The sequence below is a fragment of the Phyllostomus hastatus genome, unplaced genomic scaffold, assembly GCF_019186645.2.
Source record: "Phyllostomus hastatus isolate PE091 unplaced genomic scaffold, TTU_PhHast_1.1 phas_contig_17, whole genome shotgun sequence".
Lineage (NCBI taxonomy): Eukaryota > Metazoa > Chordata > Mammalia > Chiroptera > Phyllostomidae > Phyllostomus > Phyllostomus hastatus.
The window spans coordinates 34,127,206-34,148,779 of NW_025333664.1; the positions used below are offsets into that span (position 1 = coordinate 34,127,206).

The 21,574-nt window shown below is 35.0% G+C and overlaps 2 protein-coding genes across 3 annotated transcripts in view; one reads left to right on the forward strand and one right to left on the reverse strand.

Moving 5' to 3' along the window:
• Nucleotides 1-21,574, forward strand: part of MACROD2 (mono-ADP ribosylhydrolase 2) — a 2,133,612-nt gene that overhangs the window by 337,983 nt on the left and 1,774,055 nt on the right. The gene's annotated exons all lie outside the window — the stretch shown is intronic.
• On the reverse strand, nt 4,808-18,697 carry FLRT3 (fibronectin leucine rich transmembrane protein 3). 2 transcript variants are annotated; one of them, XM_045832892.1, is made up of 3 exons: nt 18,493-18,697; nt 10,132-10,335; nt 4,808-8,319 (listed from the first exon to the last, which is right to left on the reverse strand). In XM_045832892.1, the coding sequence occupies exon 3, from the start codon at nt 8,274-8,276 to the stop codon at nt 6,327-6,329; it is 1,950 nt and encodes a 649-aa protein (XP_045688848.1). In that variant the 5' UTR covers nt 8,277-8,319; nt 10,132-10,335; nt 18,493-18,697; the 3' UTR covers nt 4,808-6,326. The 2 variants fall into 2 exon arrangements, with proteins under 2 accessions (XP_045688848.1, XP_045688847.1); XM_045832891.1 differs by lacking the exon at nt 10,132-10,335.

A 21,574-nucleotide genomic window follows, 5' to 3' on the forward strand; every position in this document is an offset into this window, starting at 1 on the left:
CCATTATCAGAGCCATGCCATACATTCAGAAGGATAATTACTTTGGGTAGTAATTTCCCAGACTGCTCCACCCTCTCCACTCCAGACAGCTGGCAATGAAAAAGAAGTGCTGCTTTTATGTGTGTACACAATCAGTCTGTAAAATCCCATTATCCCTGACTTCCACACCCCTGTGGCTTATGCTTCCTTTTGAGGCTTCTTAAAGAAGGAAAAAACTTTCAAGGCAGACCTAAAGTTTATTTCTAATCTCATTTCACCAAAATAATATAAAAATGAGATGGGGGTAGGGTGTGGGAGGGGTTCATAATGTGATTTACTTATCCCTTCGCCTGCAATCCTATGATACTTGTGGGAAAGCCTGGTAAAAGTTTTGGTGGGTGGATAGAACTACTTCTTCAGTGTGTAGTTTGAGACAAATTCGGATTAATTCTGTTTTGATGTTCAAAGAATAGAGCAAGGTTGATTTGGTTATTCTAGTTCTTTTTCTTTCATCTGTTCAGAATGTCTATACTATTTAAATTGGAGTTTCTACTGGCCTCTCATGACCAACATTTTTTTTAACTGTGACCATCTGTTAAGAGTCCTAGGTGCAATGCCCTCCTGTGCTCTCCTGTTTTGTTTTGTGTATCTATCTAAGGGTTTGACCTCTCTTTTGACCCATCTCCTAACTGCTCCCCCCAGGCCCACAGCAATTCTTTATTTTTGGGTTCCAGCTCGCCATGTAACTGACATTTTTCTTAGCATTTTTTCCATCACCTTCAATTAATTGTCATCTGTTTCCCTAGAATGACACCTTCCCTCTTACCTGTCCCATCTCTTGCTGTAACTATTTGATGAAACTAGGGTAGAGAAGTGATGTGGGATGTGGGTAGGGAGTTTCTTTTTTTTCATCTTATTAATTTTTATTTTTTCTTGTCATTAAGTGCAGTTGTCTCCACTTTCCTGCCACCACCCTCCCCCATCTCACCCACCCCTACCTCCTACCCTCAATCCTACCCACCTTTGGCTTTGTCCATGGGTCCTTTATACTTGTTCCTTGGGAGTTGCATTTTTTTTTCTATTCGTAAAGACCACTTCCCTGGCTATGATTCTGTTACCATTATTCATAAACTTTTATTTTGAAGTTCTTGTTTTCATCTGTATCACATAATGCAGTCATTGTCTTTCTTCTCAGTCCCTGGGACATATTCTGATCTTCCTTAGAAGTTGTTTTATAGACTTTATCTCTGTACCAACCCTTTCCATCTCTCTAAGTGACTTTGTCATTCTTACTGGCGACTCCTACAACAGTAGGTTGTCAGACACAGCCTTTACTTTAGTCATCTTAGAGTCACAGCCATGACTTGGACCACACCTCTTGTGCATGTCAAGTTTTTTTGGTTTTTCTCCTATGAAATATGCTCCCTGTCCTCATTGTACATTCCTATCTCTACCCTGTCTCATTCCTGTGGTCAACAAATATCCCTCCTGGAATTCACTTCCCTTTTATCTATTTTGATCCTTCACACAATGACCAAGATTCTTTCACCTTCCAAACTTTTAGAGTCTTAATCATTGTTTTTGATTTCTTTATCACCAGTCACCCTGTCAACATCCTAGAAGCTTTTGCCTCCTTACTCTGCTGACACTGCTTTCAGAATCCCTGATCTCTTTTTCCACATTCAGTGGTGTCCTCTTCCAAGTCTGTTCCTGACTACATTTTTGACATCTTCCTTTTTTAATGTTTCTAGTTCCTTGATTTTATATTTTCTTCTCATAATTTTTCCTCCTTTGCAACTTTTTTTTTGTTTTTGGACTCTTCTTCCCTGTTCTATCACTACAGAAAGCAAATGTGTCTGTGGCTCATCTCTTTTTTTTTCTCTCTCTTTCTCTGCTCACTTTCTGTTGGTGATCTCATCCACCTTCTCAGCTTTGGTAATAACCTGTTAGATATGGATTCCTTTCCTTGATACTGAAGATCTATTCCCAGACATTTATTTCCAACTTCCTGTGAACATTTCCAGAGGGGTGCCATAAAAATACTTTAAACCTAAGGCAGTTGTCATTTATCATCTAAACTGAGTCATATGGAAGTTTAAAGAGGGCACTATTAATAATCAGCCAGTGTAAAGCTCTACTGTGCATATGGTCACCCATTCAAACTCAATGTGTACCAAATACTCTGAAATTTGATTTTCTATCATGAATTGCCCCACCAGCATTCTATTTATCTGAGCTGAAAATCAGCTTCAGTACTTATTCTTTCCTCAGTTTCCAATTCCTAATAATTCTACCTTTCTTCTATCTTTTGAGTTACAACTTAAAAAATAACACCATTCCACCGTTCAGGCCATTATTTGCTCTTGCTTGGAATACTGCATAGTCTTCTTACTTCCAGATAGCTCCTCATTTATTCTTCATGTGATATTCTTTCTTTCTGCAAAATGTCCTTAAAGTACACTGGTTATATATACATCTTCTAAATAATATCATGCAGACTTCTGAATTTGAAAGTCAATATATTGCAAAGCTTGACATAAAAAACAAAAACAAAAATTCCAATAATTTCTCCAGTCTTACATCCTTCATGGATCCTGTATTTCAATTTAACTATTAGTCTTTCCCCAAATATTGTCTAAGTGGTCTTCAACCTCGTCAGAATCACCTTTGGAATTAAAAAATAAATAAATATTTAACCTTACTTATGCATAGAGATTTAAAGCAAGTAGGTCTCTATTGAGGACTGGCTGCCTTAATAAAAGCCTCCCCAAGTGGTCCTGACCAAAGCTATGGAAAACATCACCCGTTTTCCTGTCCCCATGACTTTGATCACCATTTTCTCTTCACCTCTTCACCACCAGGGTCTGCTTTTCTTGCTTTTAAAATACCTTCACATCCTTCAGTACCCAGCCCTAATTTTACCTCCTTCATGAAATTTTCCTTGGTTTATCCAAACAGATGTATTATTTTTTTCTATACTGCAGTCACAGTAAATTTTCATTAGATTGTATTTTTATCTAACAATCTCTAGATGCACACTTCTTGAAGGAAAGGCTTTTGCTATTTTTAATGTAGAAGCCACTCAGTAAAGGTCATTGGCTGTTGAGATTATTTGTAGAGGATTTTACATTCTCATAATAAGCTTTAGTGTTTCTTATTTTTTGTTAATTTAACCAATGTCCAAAGGCATAAAATGTAGTAGCTTAAATTCCAAGACTATGATAAATTAAAATTTGCTAGTCATGCTAAGTAGGAGAAAGCAATTAGAATGTTAAATGCTACTACTGTTTTCAGCAGCAGATGAACCAATATTAAATTGAGTGGTGTAGTGGTTTCTTTAACACCCACACTTCAGGTGTTTTAAAGCATGTGGGTCTCTTTGGATTCCTCATGAAAACTGTCATGTTGGCATGTAGCTATCAAATGTGCTTCACTCAGAAATTGCAGTTTATAAATCAAGAGTTTTTACTAGTTCCTTTCACAGGGGAATACTTTTAATAAATTGGACTTGCTAAAATATATAGCACAGTATTGTTTTTAATAGGGAATGAGAGTGTAAGTGCAGTGATTTAATGCAGTTACAAGTGCCTGCATCCAAAAAACAATTTCTGATTTTTGTCAAACAATCAGCAAAGGAGTGATTCTGTGCTCCTCCCATTTTTTTGGTAACTTCCCTAGTGGTATCCTTGTTAAATCTTTAAGCTTTCTATTCTGGATTGGATATTTTTCCTACAGTTTCTGTTAGTACCTGATCAATAAAAATTGTGAATATTTTTGGATATATACAAATATATCTGTAATTAATTTAGTGACCATTAAGTTGATCTTCTATCTGCTTTTCTATTGAAAGGGTGTAAGCTATCTCTCTGCTGGTATAAGACATATTTCTGATTTATCCCAGGTAAAATTATTAAGATGGATGTATTAGAAGACATATAAAATTTCTTTGGTCATGTAAGATGTACTAGCTGGGAAATAGTCAATATAATCTTTTAGCTTTTGCTTTTTCTAAACTCATAGCTTTATAGAGTCTCTATGGAACCATCCAGCCATTTCCCTGACTTCAGACAGAACTGCAGCTGAACTACTCAAAACCTTTGGAAGCAAAGACAATTTTCCTTTAGAAAACAATTCCTACATTTAATATTAATCACATTTATTTCTGCTAAGTTATTCCTAGAAAACAGCTAACCTCATAACAGGAATCAAAAGAGAAAATATTGGTAAACATTTGAAGATGGTAAATGAATAATGATTGAGGTTACTCAGGCAGTTGGAGATATTTGTTAGTATAGTAGAAGCAGCGATACCTAGCAAATCTCTGGGAACACATGACTAACTTCTCTTGACTGAGTAGCAGTAACTTAACACTTGTTGAACACTGTAGTTTCCATGCATATCATCTCATTTAATCCTCACAACAATGCTGTGAGGTGGGTACTATTAATAGCCCTATTTTATAGATAAGTTAACCAGGCTAAGAAGAATAAGTGAGTTGTTTTTAAGCACATACCTAATAAGTAGTAGATCTGAGATTTCAGATCTTCTGGTGCCAAATCCATTACCAAAAAGCTATTTTAAAAATGTTAGTTTTTTAAAAAAAATTAGATTTTCAAAGACCACCTTAAAAAGTGTCAGTCAGGACAATGGGAGCAGTGTATGACTGAAAAGTCACAGAACCACTCCTGAAGTTTCCCAACAATTGAATAAGTAAAATAAGAGCATTAAAATGATTATTAGGAAATTAATTTATGCATTAAACACTAAACTCTGAGGTAAAATGATACACAAGCTCAAGATGTTGCTATTTTTTTATTTGTAGTCAACATTTATTTTTATGCCTAGAAAAATACATGGGAGTCCTTAGACTAATGTGCTGGGCAAATTGCTACTTTAGTGATAGTAACATAGTCCCGAAAAAGCAAGCACGATTACTTTGTACTTTTTTCTTGTTTTATTCAGCAAGAAGACCGTAATTTTTCATATTTAAGGAAGTATGAAAAATTTGTAGAATTTTAAAAGCTGAATACATGTAGCGTTGGATCAAGGCACATACAAGACTGGCCAAAGGGCGTACAATGCACTTTGGTTTTTTGTTGGAAAAAAATCATGGCAACAGAAAAGTGATGTGTTTTTTAAACAAGTTAATAGCTCACAATTCAGTAGGAAGCCTGAAAGAAATGTTAACATTACAAGTTCATTGTGTAATATCTGGAAAACTGTGATAGTAATGGGCAGTAATCTTGATCATTGTGGAAAGTAAACTGAACACTATATACAGTGTTAAAATATTTCACATAAACCAAATCTAAATTTGATATCTAGTATTTTCTTTTAAATTCTCACTTATTTATAGTACTATTTTCTCTTCATTGTCGAGGGGAATTTCTTATAGTTACACTACCTTTTTAATATATGTAAGGTTTGTTTGATGTCCTTTGTGATAAAAACATTATAAACACTAGCAATTATGTTTTTAGAATTCACTTTTCAAAAATCAGGATGGTATAGGCAAAACCAAAATGCAATTCTGGTATCTGTGTTCACTATGCTATTGAAGTCTAACTTTTTATGTTTTCCTAAGTACATATTTCCCCCCTAATTTGGAAACATGCTTATTTTATTATTTTTGTGAAGTCCTTTATTCTTAAAGCATTGTTAATAATGGCTTTACAACAGACCTCACACTCCTTTGAAGCCAGCTCATGTATTCAGTTCAGAAGATATACTTACTTTCTTAAGGAAATCTAATTTTCTTAGAGTAAAAATGGAGATATGCAGCAAGTTTGATATTGCCCATTACTTCACATATTTTGATTTATTGAATACCAGTGGGATAATACAAATTTAATAATTGGAATATTACTTCATAAATAGGTTTTGAAATGTAATTTTTCTCATTCAGCCAGTTTTTTTTTACATTTTATTAATACCAAAGTGAAAAATGGCCTGTGCTTATACTACAAGGATCTCATGTGAACGCAGTCCTGATTGTTCAACACAGCAAAAAATTCACTTTCACAGTCAACAAGTCATCTTACTCAGTAGAACACAAAGTAAATGGTTTATAACTTCAATATTTGCAAGGAAAATACAGTACAAATTACTAAAAAATACTAAAATATAGAATTGTGTTCAGGCATCTCTACTACATCAATCGCAGCAGTAACCTGAAATTTGAAACTTTTAATAAAAAGTTCTTAAATATAAATTATATGGCAAATGTACAGTACATTGCTTCTTTCAGTCTCTTTTTTTCCAGTGTTTTGCAGTAGAACAGGGTTCCTACCATCACCTCCCTTAGGTTTAAAAAAAAACCAAGACAGTCTGCGGCGAGTCCTCCAGCATCATGAGTGTGAGTGATCCGAGTCTGGAATTCCACTGTCTCTGTAGCTTCGGTTACTACTGCTTTCACTGTGATTGTTTTTGTACAAATTCATTCCATTAGGAGGAAATATGGTATGTATTACAAATTCCTCCTTTGAGATCGGTTCATTACTTATGGGTAACATCTGAAAAGAAGTCTCCCTGATTTCCAGGATGGAGTTGTCTTTCTTAGTGCCAGCTTCCGCATAGTCATCCTTTCTTCGCCTCCCTTTGCTGTATGCACAGTTCCTTGAGAAGAGTGATCCATTCCTATGAACATACCAGCACACTAAAGCAAGAAGAGCAATGGTCACCAGGGCCACAGCCCCACCAATAATGGCAGCCAATGGCAAATTAGGGTTTTTATAAAGTTCTTTCTCTTGCTCTCGATTAAGGGTGGTTGTAGGGTTGTACATTCGAAGGGGTGCAGTTTCAGTCTCAATACAAACAGGATTGTCATCAAATAGGTAGAGGTTACTGGTTTCCATGGGAACCATGCAGACTCGATAGGGCGAATCAGGCTCCAGGGCTGTGACCAAGTATTCACTGCGTTCCCCTGTTACGATTGTTTCTGTTATAGATCCAAATGCTGGACTATGGCCCAGTTTGAGCCAGCTGAGTCTTAAAGCAGTCATAGGTAGGACAAGTTTCCAAGAGATATGAATTGTGTCAGAGGTGACAGATTTCACAGTAATTACAATTGTTTTTCTTGCTGGACTTGTTGTGGTTCGCTGGTCCTTAGTGAGCTTAGTTTTCTTAATATCTGGTTGTTTGGTCACCGGAGCATGCCACTGTCCTTGATCAGGATACATGGTGTTGGGTATTGCAGTGGTTATCTGAATGGTACTTACAACTTCACTGTCTTTACAATCAAACAGTTCTGCATTGAGGTCCTTGATAGCCATCCCCCGAACTTTTTCTGGGGCTTGGCACATGAGCCCACGCACGTTGACCTTCACAGGCAGTGATTGTAACCAGTCACGTACCCATTTCATTTTGCACCCACAATACCAGGGATTGTTGCGAAGAATCAGTTGGGTTATATTGTCCAAATCATCAAAGATACCCTGAGGTAAATTACTTAGGTTATTATTGGACATATCAAGTCGATACAGCTGCCTTAGATAAGAAAAAGCATTTGGGGGCACCCGATTGATGTGGTTATCCTGAAGGTAGAGCTTCCTCAGGTTTGTACCTGGAAGGTTTACTGGGGCAGCAGTCAGGGAATTCCGCACCAGGGATAGTTCTGTTAAGTTGACTAGGTTGAAGAAAACTTTATCACCTAAACCATGGTTGTTCAACAGGTTTCCATCTAAAACCAGGCGTTTTAGGCTAGTGAGACCTTGAAGAGATGGTGATGAAATAGTGGATATGCGATTATCATCCAAACGTAGTTCTTCTATAGTCCTGGGCAAACCCCAAGGGATTGTGCTAAGGTGATTACGGGACAGGAAAAGCAGACGGAGATAGTTGCTATCTCGAAATGCCCCTTCTTCAATGCTAACAGCAGAGACCGAGTTATCATCTAAATGCAATTCTTCCAGATAGGGAATTTTTGAAAGTGAATCATAAGTGATAGTCCTTATGTTATTTTCTTGTAGATGTAACTCTTTTACGTACTTTGGTAGGTTGGTAGGAAATTCATCTAAACTGTTGTGGTATAGGTATATTCTTTCTACTTTCAGCAAGTTCTTCAAATCTGAAGGAATCCCAGCATTATTTATTTGGTTGTTCTGAAGGTAGAGAGTTGTAGCATCCTCTGGTATTCCTATTGGAATGGATGTCAGAAAGCGATCATTACAGTAAATGAAACCTGCATCGCAGCGGCACACAGATGGACAGGATTTAGCTGTAACTGAAAGAGGTGCCATCTGAAGGATCAGCCCAATTTTAGTCCCAATGAGGAAGATGCTCCAAGCTGGGCTGATCATGGTCAGCAGTGTTGAGGTCTTTACACAAGGTAGCTTCAGAGCCCTAAAGTGCAGTGAGTTAAAAAGAAAAAAAGACAGAATGCAATCAGATCAGCATATTTAAGACTGTATTCAAAATAGATGTGGAAATTAAAACATCTATCATCAAGCCCTGGCTGGCGTAGCTCAGTGGATTGAGCGCGGGCTGGGAACCAAAGTGTCCCAGGTTCGATTCCCAGCCAGGGTACATTCCTGGGTTGCAGGCCATAACCCCCAGCAACCGCACATTGATGTTTCTCTCTCTCTCTCTCTCTCTCTCTCTCTCTCTCTCCCCCCCTCCCTCCCTTCCCTCCCCAAAAATAAATAAATAAAATCTTAAAAACAAACAAACAAACAAACAAAAAATCTATCATCACTTTCAATATTTTATTTTTTTTGCATTCTTAGGGTATTTTGCTACCTCACAAATAATGAAGCCAATCATATAATCACTTTACCTTAAATGCTTCTGGTATTAAATTAAGAACTCTCATGTCCCAAACCCATTTTATTTTGAAATGTTAAATATAATTAAAGTTTCATTGAATATTTAAAAGAATTTTAATAATACTTGTAGCTAGGCACTGACCAAGCTAATTAAATATTGAATTTTTTCTTAATAGTCATAGTCAATTGATTCATAAGAATATAATGTATTATATTTAAAGATGATAATGTTTCTGTTCTTAAAAACCAAAATTTCTTTGTCTACTTTTTATTAAACTGACTGTACAGGTATAAAAATCTGTAGTAAAAATATCTATTCTTTTACTATTCGGGAATAATTACCTCTTGAGATCTCGAATGACAGTAAAGTAAAATGTTTGCTTTGACTATTGATTTTTTTCTTTTATTGTTATTATTATTAAACATTGTTAGATGGGTATTTCTAGCAAGAAAATAAAAAGAAATCTTTTTTCATCTGCTTTAAGGGAAGTAATGAATTTACATACATAATACATCCAACTAATGAAATTCCATTCCATCTTAAACTAGTTCTTGCTTTTGTTCCCATTTTGTTATATGTTTTGTATCACATGGTTTAATGGCTTTGTGCACATTTTTAATTATATTCTATCTCACAACATGTTTTCACAGGGAATTTATCTTTTTTTCAAGTTCTATTCTAAATATTACTCAACTTTCTCCATGGCTGGAGAATTATAGATTTATACTGATCTATTGTATAATATAATTTCTTATGAACTTTCTGGTATTAATTAGCCTTTATAATTTCAGGCATGAAAATATAAGACTTTAATATTTTTCCTACCTTATTGAATGATGTAAATAAATTTTGCGTGAGTAAAAATCCAATGCACATATATATATAGGTTTTTTTTTTACTGGTGAGGGGCTGGGGCTTATAAACTCTTGTTTAGTCCTTGGAAATGTTCTTCACTGTTTATTCAAGTAATCCTATGACGCACACACCTCCATATCAGGGTCACTGTTGTCAACGAACATTCCAGCGGTGGTTCAGCATTGTGGGCAAGTTCATTAAAGTGGGGACCAGAAACAATTCAGCTTCCTGTTACTATGTAGAACATATGGTTTCCTATGTATTTTTTTCTTTCTGATAGAGTTTCTGTGTAAAGGTTTCTTTTGTGTAGCTTAATTCCCTTAGTGGAAATTGCTTTCTTTGAAATTCTTATTGGCTCTTCTGTGCAATGTGGTCAGAAATAGTAACTTCAGATCCTCATGAAGAAAGCCATTCATGATGCTAAGGCCTGTATAGTAATAGGTTTTCTAGGCAGTTACCCCCCACCTTTTATTCCCATCCAGGATTATCCACGTATAAACTTTGTACAGTAGCTATATCCTGAGGTATGATTACCTGCTGTGAAATAGCTATTTCCAGCTTTTGCTTCTTGCTGCTTTCTTAGAATATCTGGTGTAGTCACGTTATGCAAGAACTGGTATTCGTTTTTAAGAGGTAAAGAAAACTGAATTCAAATATTCTTCACGGGGAAAAAAAAGGAAGCATACTAGATTTCCTTTATATGTTTCTTCCTTAAAACATACTGAGTCTGAGCATCTCCTGTGAAAGTAAAAGGTTTTAATGAACTTCTAATAATGAACTTTAACATACTACAGACATTTCCTAGAAATTTAACTCCAATTCTTTCTTTAAGCAAAAACATCTTTCAACACAGTAGCTGGCAAAAAGGGATAAGATGATCTCTTTGTTTTGTACTGCCCATTTTACTACATAAAGAAGGAGATGAAGTTGAGATTGTCACTAAATAATTTATGTCAACTAATTATTAGTGTCACTTTGAATTAAACACAGAAACGATGCTTCATTCGGGAGACAGTAAGCCCCTTCCATGGCTTTTGAATTCAGGTCAGGCCAATCTTTAAAAGTTCACTTTTAAATCTTGCATGTAAAATATAAAGTGTATAAGAAGGAGAAAATAATTTATGTTCAAGGGTGAGCAAATACAGAACAAGGATTTTTGACACAATTTCCTTTTAGAATTTGTGAACTTGATTTACAAAGTTATACAATCTGCAATTTAAAGAGTTGAAAAGAGTTTGCTTTAAAAGCTTTTCTTTTGATATGCTCAATGCCTGCAGGCCTCAGTTATTCCAATTCAGAATGTGGACCCCACCTTAAAGGTGTTTCTGGGGACTAGTTGATGATCTTAAAACTCTAGTTACGGAGTTCTTGGCCAAAAGTCATTATTTGTTTTTCAGGAGAATATAATTTTAATATTCTTTTAGCAACCTGAATTTGAAAAACCTGTTTTAGAATAGAAATGACACTATTCAATGTGTCTCCTTGTAATGACAATTAGGAAAGCATATCAAAACCTAAAGAGGCATTTCTCTCTAGGTTCAAACAGGAACAGGCCAATTTCTAGTAAGTGTATTTTTCATTTCAGTAACTAGACTTAAGACTTAACCAGAGATACCAGTGATTTTAATGATGACTGCTTTGTCCATTATCTAATTAATATACATGAAGATTTTTTTGGTGGATGGGTGGGGGGTGGGTAGGATCAATATCAGAATTCCAGGATTATCCACTCAGGGGCTTACTGTATATGTAGGAAACATTAGGGTATCATGGAAATATTTGACCCTGAAATTAAGGGAAAAAGCAGAACTAATTTGCTTCTCCCCCTGTAATTACCTGGCATCCAACAAGGATAGCATCTGTTCCAGAATTCAAACACTACTGAATGTGAATGTTAAATAAGGCCCAAATTCATGTTTCCAGTTGTTTTTGAAAATTTAGTTTCTTTTACTTTGTCACCAGATACCAACACTATCATAGACTGCATTAACAAAAGGGAACTCAAGAAATAATTATAGATACTTTTAATTTATTATTTAGGCAACTTGAAACAAAAATAATAGCGCTTGGATAAAGTAGTCTCAAGTGGATATTGCAAAGTGCCCACAGAGGAAAGTTTAAATGATTTATTGTTTAATGTGAGGTTTTACTGTGATGCCTTTAGGGCTTTGCTCATTATTGTTGAGTTTTTATAGTGTACTTTTTTCTTGAAAACTGTTGCTTTCTTAGTATGTGAAAATGGAAAACCAAGCTGTTGAAATTAAAACTGAAAAGTTACTTTAAAAAGTATTTGCTGTAAATGTTTTCTAAGCTTGAAACCTTTTCAAAATATAAAATAATTTGGTTAATTTAAGCTTAAAAACAATTTTGTTAAAATACATTAGATGCTAATTAAAAAACTATAAAAATCATAAGTGAGAAAATGCTTAAAATGGTACCCATAATTAGGCATTTCTCACACTCCAGGACTCACCCCAAAGTGAGAAGATGAATATGATGAGTGGGGATTTTAAAATTGTTGATTGTTCTGAGAGTCAGGTAGGCCAAGTTGATGTCCCAGGTGATGCACCATGATAAGCAGAAATAAAGCTTGTATCTGAACTATAAATATTTCACCAAATCAAGCTCTTAGTGTGTGTGTGTGCACTGATTTTCACACTTTTAATTCAGAGAAAGGAAAAAAAACCCAAAATCGGTGTGAAAAGAAGGAAAATTTATTTATTTTTCTGTTTTATAATTTAGAGAAACTTCTTCCTCTGCAATGTTTGATGTGCACACTCATGTTGCCATTAATACAATAGTAATAATAATGTGGGGTTAATAGAAAGCCTTAAATCTCATTAAATTCTTGGAAAGTGCCATTCTCTTTTCCTCTAAACTGTGTTAAAACACAAGGCAAAAGCATCAAGCAGATTTCTCTGGAGAGAAGGATGCTCTTTCAGACATAAAGATTATCCCTCACCTATCCCACTCCCTTTACTTAAGCTCAAAACAGTTTAATTCATGTTTGAGTGTGTTTTATATTATATATGTTCTTCCCCTTTCTATTTGAAACTACACTAGTGCTAGCCAGTGTTTTTTGTGGGGTTTTTTTTTGTGTGTATTGAAGACTGTAATGATCTTGCCTACCAAAACAAGCAATCCTGTCTCCATGCTTAGACTTTCCTCTTTTTTAGCTAGCTTGACATATTCACACACATAGAGACATGCAGTTGAATGTGAATGATGAAAACAAAAATGACCCCCATTGGCATGGACACTGTGGCCAGGTTTCCACAACATCGACTTCACAGCCTTTATGTCTGCACAGTCTTGGAAGAGGCTATTACTTCTGAACAACAATATCAACAACAAAGACCTTTTAGAGCAATATTGTTTAATGGGGTAACTTGGGGAAAAGCATAAATGGAGCCCTGGTTACTTAAAGGAATATTTTAAAATTATTTTTAATGGAATCATTACTTAAGTATATTGCATTTAAAGCCACAGCAAAAAGAAGAAAAACATAATCACTTCACTGGTAAATCAAAATTTTAATAGAGATCTTTTCTATTAAGTTTCTTTTTATAAATAAAAATTGTGGAGTTTTTTAAAAATTGCATTTATAATGCAATCATCAAGTTTGTGAAAACGTCCAATTTATTTCCAATTTATACCTAATAAAGTATGTAAAAATATAAGCATACTATCATTTTTAGGTATTTTAAGAAAATTAGTATAATTTAAGAAGTTGTATCTGAATAGAAAACTGGTATTTAAATAAAATCAAGAAGTCGAGGCAATCTGCATGTTTATGTGATTCCTTCCCTGCTACTACAATATTTTGAAGGTGGGAATGTTTGAGATGAGAAGGTATTTTCTTGTTCTGATCACTTAGATTAAAGTTATATTGTATATTAATATTGCTAACTCACTAAATTATTTCTTTCTTACCTTTGATTTAAATTGATTTGATTTGAAATCATTGCTCATATTTAAAAAATCTTAAACCAAATATAGAGTATTGAGACTGCAGTTTCTTTTTAATGATATGCCTTATGTAATTGCTTCCTAATGTTGACAACTTTAAAAAATATTAAATCTAAAAATAGAATGGCATGTAGAACTTTTAATACAAATTAAATGCATTATTATTGAATACAAACTTGAAAAAAACCACACGTGGTTAATCAAATTTATTCAAGTGTGTAAATATTTCTAGGTAAATTGGAATTTATACAACTGTATAAAATCTAGAGTTTTAGGAAATTTATTTATAAAGGCTTAAATTGCTGCTAGAAAAAAGCACAACAAAATTATCAACCTGTGAGTGTTAAGTCTTTGCAAGGACATGGTATTTCAAATAAACTATATATGTGGTTAAACTGAAAAACTGGAGAACATCAGGTTAGTTGATAGTGACAGCAAAATGCTTTCTAAGCAGCCTGTCTGGTAGTTAAATTTTCCACGATCATCAGATTTCAGGAAAGTTCCAATTCTTTTGTTTAATGCCAGGCAAGCAGAAGGACTTCTAACTCTCCTCCTGAGAGTCATGAAGTCTTAAGAGTTTGCTGAGAGGCAGAGAAGCAAGTGTGCCTTTTCATATTTTGTTTTATCCTGACTTGTTTTCTAGTCTGAGGAAGTTTTTGTTTTACTTATGCAATAAAGGGGATAAAAGTTTCAAAACAAAGGATTTTTACTTTCTCCTTTTGTTATGGATGCTTTCCCCCAACAGGTTTGTGATAAATGAATGGAATTCTGCTTCATTTATTTTGGCCTGTAAAGTTAAATGTTGCATACTTAAAACAAAAAGGCAAACTGGGCTGTCATCTTTCATCATAGTGGATGCTGCTTCCTTTTATGATATTAAAGCCAGACTAAATAAATTAGAGAACCAAGATTTATAAGATTGAATAAGGTATTAATTTAGAGAATGGTAAAGGTGAGCAGTAGAGAGCTTGGCCAGGGAACATGCTTTAAGTATCCACTGCCTTTCGAGCAACTGCAATTAAAGCTATGCTTACTTTTGTTAAACCACAAACATTTTTCCTGTTGCAAACATGAAACTCCCTTTTCACTGTTGTGAGTACAATTTGGTCGAGGTGCTTAAAATTTCTAATATTCAAATTTCCATACATTAGTACAACAGAAATTTGGGTCTACTGTATGTGAAACACTGCTGGCTGGTGAGAACATCCAAGACCATAAAACACCTTGTTTTCTCATGTCAGAGTAGCATATTATTGATTTAAGGCAAATAAAGAGGAAAAAAATCAGCAGTACATAAACTGGTCCATCCACAGTCCAGTGGCACACTTTAAATATGGTGTTTAACCAAATATGGTGTGTGGGTTTTCTTTTCAAAGTTGCCACGGTAACTTGTGCACATGAAAAGTGAAAGAATAAAGAACAAAAGCTATCATTGTCTCATCAGTGTAAGAGCAATTTCTCTCTCTCATTTAGCAGACTAATACCTGGAGAGAGCTTTTTATACATTCCTGACACTTTAATTTTGGTGCTAAGAAGGAGATTTTGCATATGTAAAACAAATGCAGCTTTAGCTGCTGCTTAAATTATATTTCATTCCTTCTTCCTTAAAATCTGTTGTTTCTGGAGTTCTTGTCAATAGACAAATCAAACTCCTGAAACCTGCTTTTCTGTGCAATATAAATGTGGTTTTCAAAACTGTTTTTTAGTATTATATTTTACCAAGTTTAGTGATGTGGATCTGCATTCTGAAACTGAAAAATGCTTTCTGAAATGTATTACTTCAAGTTTGGCTCTTAAGAGAAAGAAGGGTTTCCCCTCCACCCCCTTTAGAAGGCATCTACAAACCATCTCTTTGTTGGAAATTGGTTTGTTGACTTATAAGTTTTTGAAATGTGGAATGTTAGAAGGAGTTGAGAAACAGCTCTTTTTATGTTCTGAAGAGGAAAAATGCAGTTTGGAGAATTAATATTGCTGAGAGATTTACTGTAGAGTTTTTTGCCCGCTGGGGGGTGGTACACGCTACCAGAACACCGCTTTCAGAAACCGCAAGTCAGATGTGGGCTGCTGCGGGTCAGTTTTTCTCTGGTTTAATTACAACAAAGCCTCCCGTTGAGAAGAACAGTGAAGGCCTCTGGGGCAAAAGGTGGGGGGTGAGAGGGAAGGGGGAATGAGGGAAAAAGGAGGGAAGAGATTACAGCCTTTGAAAAATTTACTGAATCTTATTTCTCTCATTGACTTCATTTATGCTAGTCTTCATTTGACTTTCAACAATTATTTATAATGCCATTAAAGTAAACTGGAAGAATAAAAGAATATTTGAGGACTTTATACAGAATTTTTAAGTTAGTTCTGGATCTTGCTATTAATCACATTCTTTGTGATGTAGCCCACCCACCTTTAAAAAGAGGAGGGAAGTTAAGATTCACTGAAATGGCAGTTTTAAATTTTTTTTTTAACTGACCAGATTTAATTCAATATTGGTATGAACCTTGGCATATTAAAAATAAAGCAGAAATAAGAAACATTTATATATTATTAATACAAGGCAAGTTCTCTGCTGCTGATTTTGTAGGGTTTAAAATTATTAAAAATAATCCAGAAAGAGGAGACAGCCTTAAGTTGTATGGCCAAGAAAAGCACAGACAAATCTCTCTACAGTGCACTTGCATGTTTAAAGCTGATAATTGTATTTTTCACGTGGGGACACTGAGTGTTCATTAGGGTCTTGTGTCCCCAGGCAGGAGATGCAGAACATAATTGGAGTTTCTATTTGATTGGGCAATATAGTCTGGAGAAGAAACTGGGGTAAAGATAATTAATAGCTTGCTAACAAAGTCTGACAGCCACAAGATTTCAACCATATTTATTTCACACCGCTTCATTTAGCTCTGAAAAAGTTTTGATAGAATTGATGGCTCCTTAATTAACACTTGAAAGCAAAAGAAACATACCTTCTATTTTGCTGCCATATTCAGTTATGACACATTTTCTTACTGTTTTTCTTCCTTTTGTAAAAACTTTATTTGCTGCCCAATTATGTATTTTGCAAACGTTAATGTTTAGGAAGTATTTATTTAATTGGGCATTTTAAACCTAACCATAATTTATTTAAAAGGTGAGAGGGAGGGGAACAGAGAAATGAAAAGCCTAATTAATAAATGGTGGTTAGTACTATACAGGAACACAGTATTTGTGAAATCATCATGTTTATTCATTCAATAATATATTTGCTGATCCTTTGATGTGATGTGTTTTGGCAGTTTTCTATTTAAAAATAAATTAGTTGTAACTTTTCTACTTAGATATATGCAATCACATTTTTGTAACCTTGATTTTTATTCCAGGCTAATAAATATATGGATATATGTATGTGTTTATGTTATGGATGTACACACACACATATTTGCAAACTAAATGGCATATCTCTGATTTAATCTTATAGATTAATACCTGGCATATTAAGATTGGTAATAGTGGTAATATTAATATTTTGTGTTACTTTTAAAGGATGAATTTTTTTTCTTTATTCATTTCAAAAGAGAAGACTATCAGTCGTATGTCACTTTGGGGCATGCATTAATGGTCCTATTTGAAAACAGACAAATTCATTCTTTATGTTTATGCTGATCAGGATATTCTTATGCAGTTAGGGCTAAAAGAAAGGCACTGATACAGCTGAAGCACTTTTCTAGTGGCTTTATTCATGTTATTTCCTGCTAATGAAATGACATGTGCATTTTAGAGCAGACAGATTTATTAAGAAAATTTTAAATAGCTAATTTTTAAAATGATGTAAGAGTTTGGTTTTGTAATTGGCAAATATCTATGGTTTATTTTCTTTTTACTTCTAAATAAATAAATAAATAAATAAATAAATAAATGACTAGAAAGACCCCCGCCCCCAAGGTGGAGAAAATACGGGCCTGTTGCACTCTTTACCTCAGTGCAACCATTTTGTTTTAGATCTAATTCACTGAAAGAAAAATATTTTTAAGAAGATACATTTAACTACTTTTTGAAAGCTGTGTTGTATAAAAACATTTCTTTCAGTATAATAAGATTTCCCTATTATATGTTGCAAGTGAATGAACAGTCTGCATATCCCACTTGATGGGGGCTCTACTCATTTTTCTCCCTGCCACCCAAATTCACTGCATACATCACACATAGCTTCCAGGCTCAGCTTTGTTAGTTTTTCTGAGTACACTTTGCCAATTACTATGCTCGTCACATACTACATTTGCCCAAGCAATGGATATTGGTATTCTATGGGAGAGGAGATATAGTTAGGAAGAGTCTCCCTCTCCTCTGAGTTGAATTAACTAGTTGAGGTTTGCAAATCTGAAATGCTTGAAGTAGCTCTGGCAGGATAGCAGTGCAAGCTTTAAAATCTAGGTGTAGCTGTTAATCTTTACAGAGGCATAAGTCTCCAGTAGTAGCTCAGCTAGCTGTGAGCAAGACGTATGCTTTTCATGTACTGCATACTCATGGGCTGAGAGATTGATTTTCTTTCACAGTTGTAAAAACAGCAATTGGTGATCATACCACACATACAGTACACGCCAAGTTAGCAAGACCCTTCGCTTTCCTCTCTGTGAAAAAAAAATGCCTTGTATTCTTTAATATTTAACATTTAACTTTCCAACCTAATGTTTTTCCGTAAGGCTCTTTTTAAATTGCAACTACATGAGACAGAACATAGCCATTTATTATTTTTTAAATGAAAGGAGGTTTTAAGTAACTTCTTGTATTTGGCTATATGGTCAAATTTTTCCTTCCTGGCTGGCATGCACACACATTGCTTGTATAGGTGACAGAGCAAACATTGGATTTGGATGCCTCACGGTTCCAAGTCATTTCTTTCTAGAGTAAAAATCAAGCAAACTTTCTGGGACAATCATAAGGAAAAACACGGGAAACACTTACCAGGAAGACGAGAAAAAGCAATTCCATATATACTGCCGCTACAGCTGTAATTCCACTGACTGGGAACTGGAGTGATAAACCTCCCCCTCAAGCTCCGCGTCCAGTCCACACAAAGCCTACGGCAGCGGCTGGCTGAGCTTGTCCTGCTTCGGATCACTCCTACACTGAGGAGTGAGCGAGGGAGAGCATTCCAGTTTACTGCACACAGCCCACCTCCAAGTCTGAAGTTAAAGCTTCACCTCGCAGTGGTTGAAGGAGGGGGTGATGTCATAGATGGGCAGGACTTAGCCGAGATCTTGTTCAGTGAGGTAACTGGATAATCAGGCACACGGGTTTTGCAAACGCTAGAGGGAGTGAGAGAAGCCAAAATGAGGCGCTCAGCCTGTTCACATTCTATTTGGTTTGTAGGTAGCCCTTTGGAATCTCAACATTGTCTAAAGTTGTACCACAAGGTAGTGGGTGCAAGCATCTATAAATACAAGCATGTTAGAATGATATCTATAAGATTACAACAGAAAAACAGGTTCTTTTTATTTTTAAACCACCTGTATTAAGAAGTTAAAATATTATTTTCATTATTGACTAATTATAAAAATGTTATAATTTATGAAGGCTAGTAATCCCAAGTTTGAATATTAATTCAACAAGTGAATAGAAAGTAGGTTCAAATAAATAACTGGTTTATTTAAGGGAAGGAGAACACAGATACAAAAAGATAAAAAAAATTGAAATAATCAGTCCTTTTCTTGGGGCTAATGAGTTATTGTTCTCTCTCTAGATAGCTTTTAGAAAGTGAAAGTTTTTTTTATATGTTTACACTATTTGTCTATATTCTTTAGAAGCTAAAATATATTACATTTTCATACTTAGGAGATCCTCCCTAAAATAAAAAGTTTTAGAAAAATTAAATAGAGTCTTTTCTGGTATGTTTTATCTGCTGTGGACATGGGTTAAGATATAAACATCTTAAGAAGGAAACCAGCCTTTCAACAGTAGTTTACTTGTATTAAAATTATTTTATTTTAAATTAGGTACATGAATAAACACCAGACAATTGGAAGAAAGACATTATAAATGTCTGTTTTAATTACCAGAATTATAGACTTATCTTTTCAATTATGGTCTTCATAGGCTGCTTTCTGCTATTTGACCAGTAATTGCTTTTGGCCTCTAAGTGTTTCACTTTTAAATATTGCTGGGAAGAATTTTGCTTTTATATTTACCTGGAGGACAATTTTCTTAAGCCGATATTATTTGTTTTAGCATTAGAAGTTCACAACATTCTCCTTTGTATTTTTACATTTTTTATAAATGTTTGTTTATGAAGGAAGCCAGCTAATTGTCTTCCACAAGTATTTGATTATGGTCTCTTCATTAGCTTCATTTTTTTTATCTATTTATGTGCTTCGTTAATAGCAGTTTGACCTTCTGAGTTCCTCTTCAAGGATGGGTGGTATCAAAGTAGAAGGCGAACCCTTGATAAGAGGTGTATTGACCCCTATTGTTCTATGATTGTACTTCTGCTGGCCTCTGAGGACAGACCCATTAAGTACAGGAGTTTTAGAATTCTAATGTCTGTTGAAAAGCGAGCATCTTAGAAATAAATGTTAGGTAGCACAAGTTAAACAGAGATGCAGCTGCTGAATTTTTGAAGGAAAGGGACATGGGAATAACATAATCTCTCAATAAATGGCTGATATTTTTCTGTTACAGCAAAACAAACATATGGATTTAATTATTTTATGAAATAATTCTTTCTGGAGGCTATTTTCAGATGGGAGTTGGTTATATTTAAAAAAAGGACTTTTTGCCTGGCCAAATTCCTATGGGCTTATATCCATATTTAATCAGTTTTGTCTCCATTCAGGCAGACTTTAAACAGAAAAGAAAGATAAATGGACAACTTTGGTTATAGGTATCTAAAGTAAGGTGTACTGGCTTGGGAGTTAGGAGTTCTGAGTTTCCATTCCCTAAGTGGCCATTTGTTATATGGCTTCTTATTATCTGCTCTGGGTTTTGGTCTCATCACATGACAAATAAAAGCAGCAGGAATTTATTGAATGCTAATTATGCATTGTTGCTTGTTTTTAAAGATGTCAATTAAAATGTAGAAGAGGGTAAGATACTGTGAGAAATGCAATCTGTACTAGTGGTACTCACTTTGGAGGCAAACTCTTAAAACGGCTTCCTTCTGATCCAATCAAAAAATATACACACTTTCGCTGCCTCCATTTTTTTCCCAACTTCTTGCTCTTATCAGCTGTCTGAAATTTGGTCAGTTGCAAGTGAACTTGTGATAATATGTACCCCTTCTGAAATAATGTGTACTGCCTCGGAAAGATTGAGAGTTACCCTGAGTTACTCCAAATCACTTTCCTCCTTTGTTACCTAAGGGAGATTAGCTACAATAATGGGATGGTTGTCCTGGTAGGAGGAGAAAGAAGGAAGGAAATTTCAGCATGAAGCTCCTTAGGCTGTGATAGGAGGTTAGGCGCTAATTCTTATAGCAAGGAGCACTTAACTGAGAGAGGAGGAACCAGTGCAGTCTAATGTTCAAGGGCAAGGGTTTCAGAGTCTAGCATATCTGGTTCCATGTTGGCTTTGCCACATAACTGCTGATAAATTACTAAATCTTTCCGTGTTTATTAGCTCAGTACCTGACTCATAGTAAGTGCTCAGAAGATGGGAGCTGTCATTATTAAGATGAGGCCATCTGAGCTTCTGGGAAAAAAAAAAAGGATATTAAGGAGTAGAGAAGAGTGCACAAGAGGAGGTAGAAAAGGGTCCAGGACAGCTTTTTTCACACTCTTTGAAATTCTCCTTTGAAGTTGTTCTGTAGCCAGGAAATGGGACAGGAGGTAGGCAACTAGGAGATTTTGTGTTGGTTTTTTTTCTCTTGTCCTCATGCATTTCTAACTCCTAGGAGTTAGAACTTAGTTGAGTTCTGGTAGACATTTTGGCTGCAAAATGTATTTGTTGTAATATACTTGTTTTGTTTTGAGAGGATTTGAGATGTTCCCTGATGAACAGAGGAGATTGGATTTGGGATCAGGTTTCCCAGGCTGTCCCAATTACTTATAAT

Coding starts and splice junctions, on each gene's coding strand:
- FLRT3 (XM_045832891.1), bottom strand. CDS start 8,276: ATGATCAGCCCAGCTTGGAGCATCTTCCTCATTGGGACTAAAATTGGG.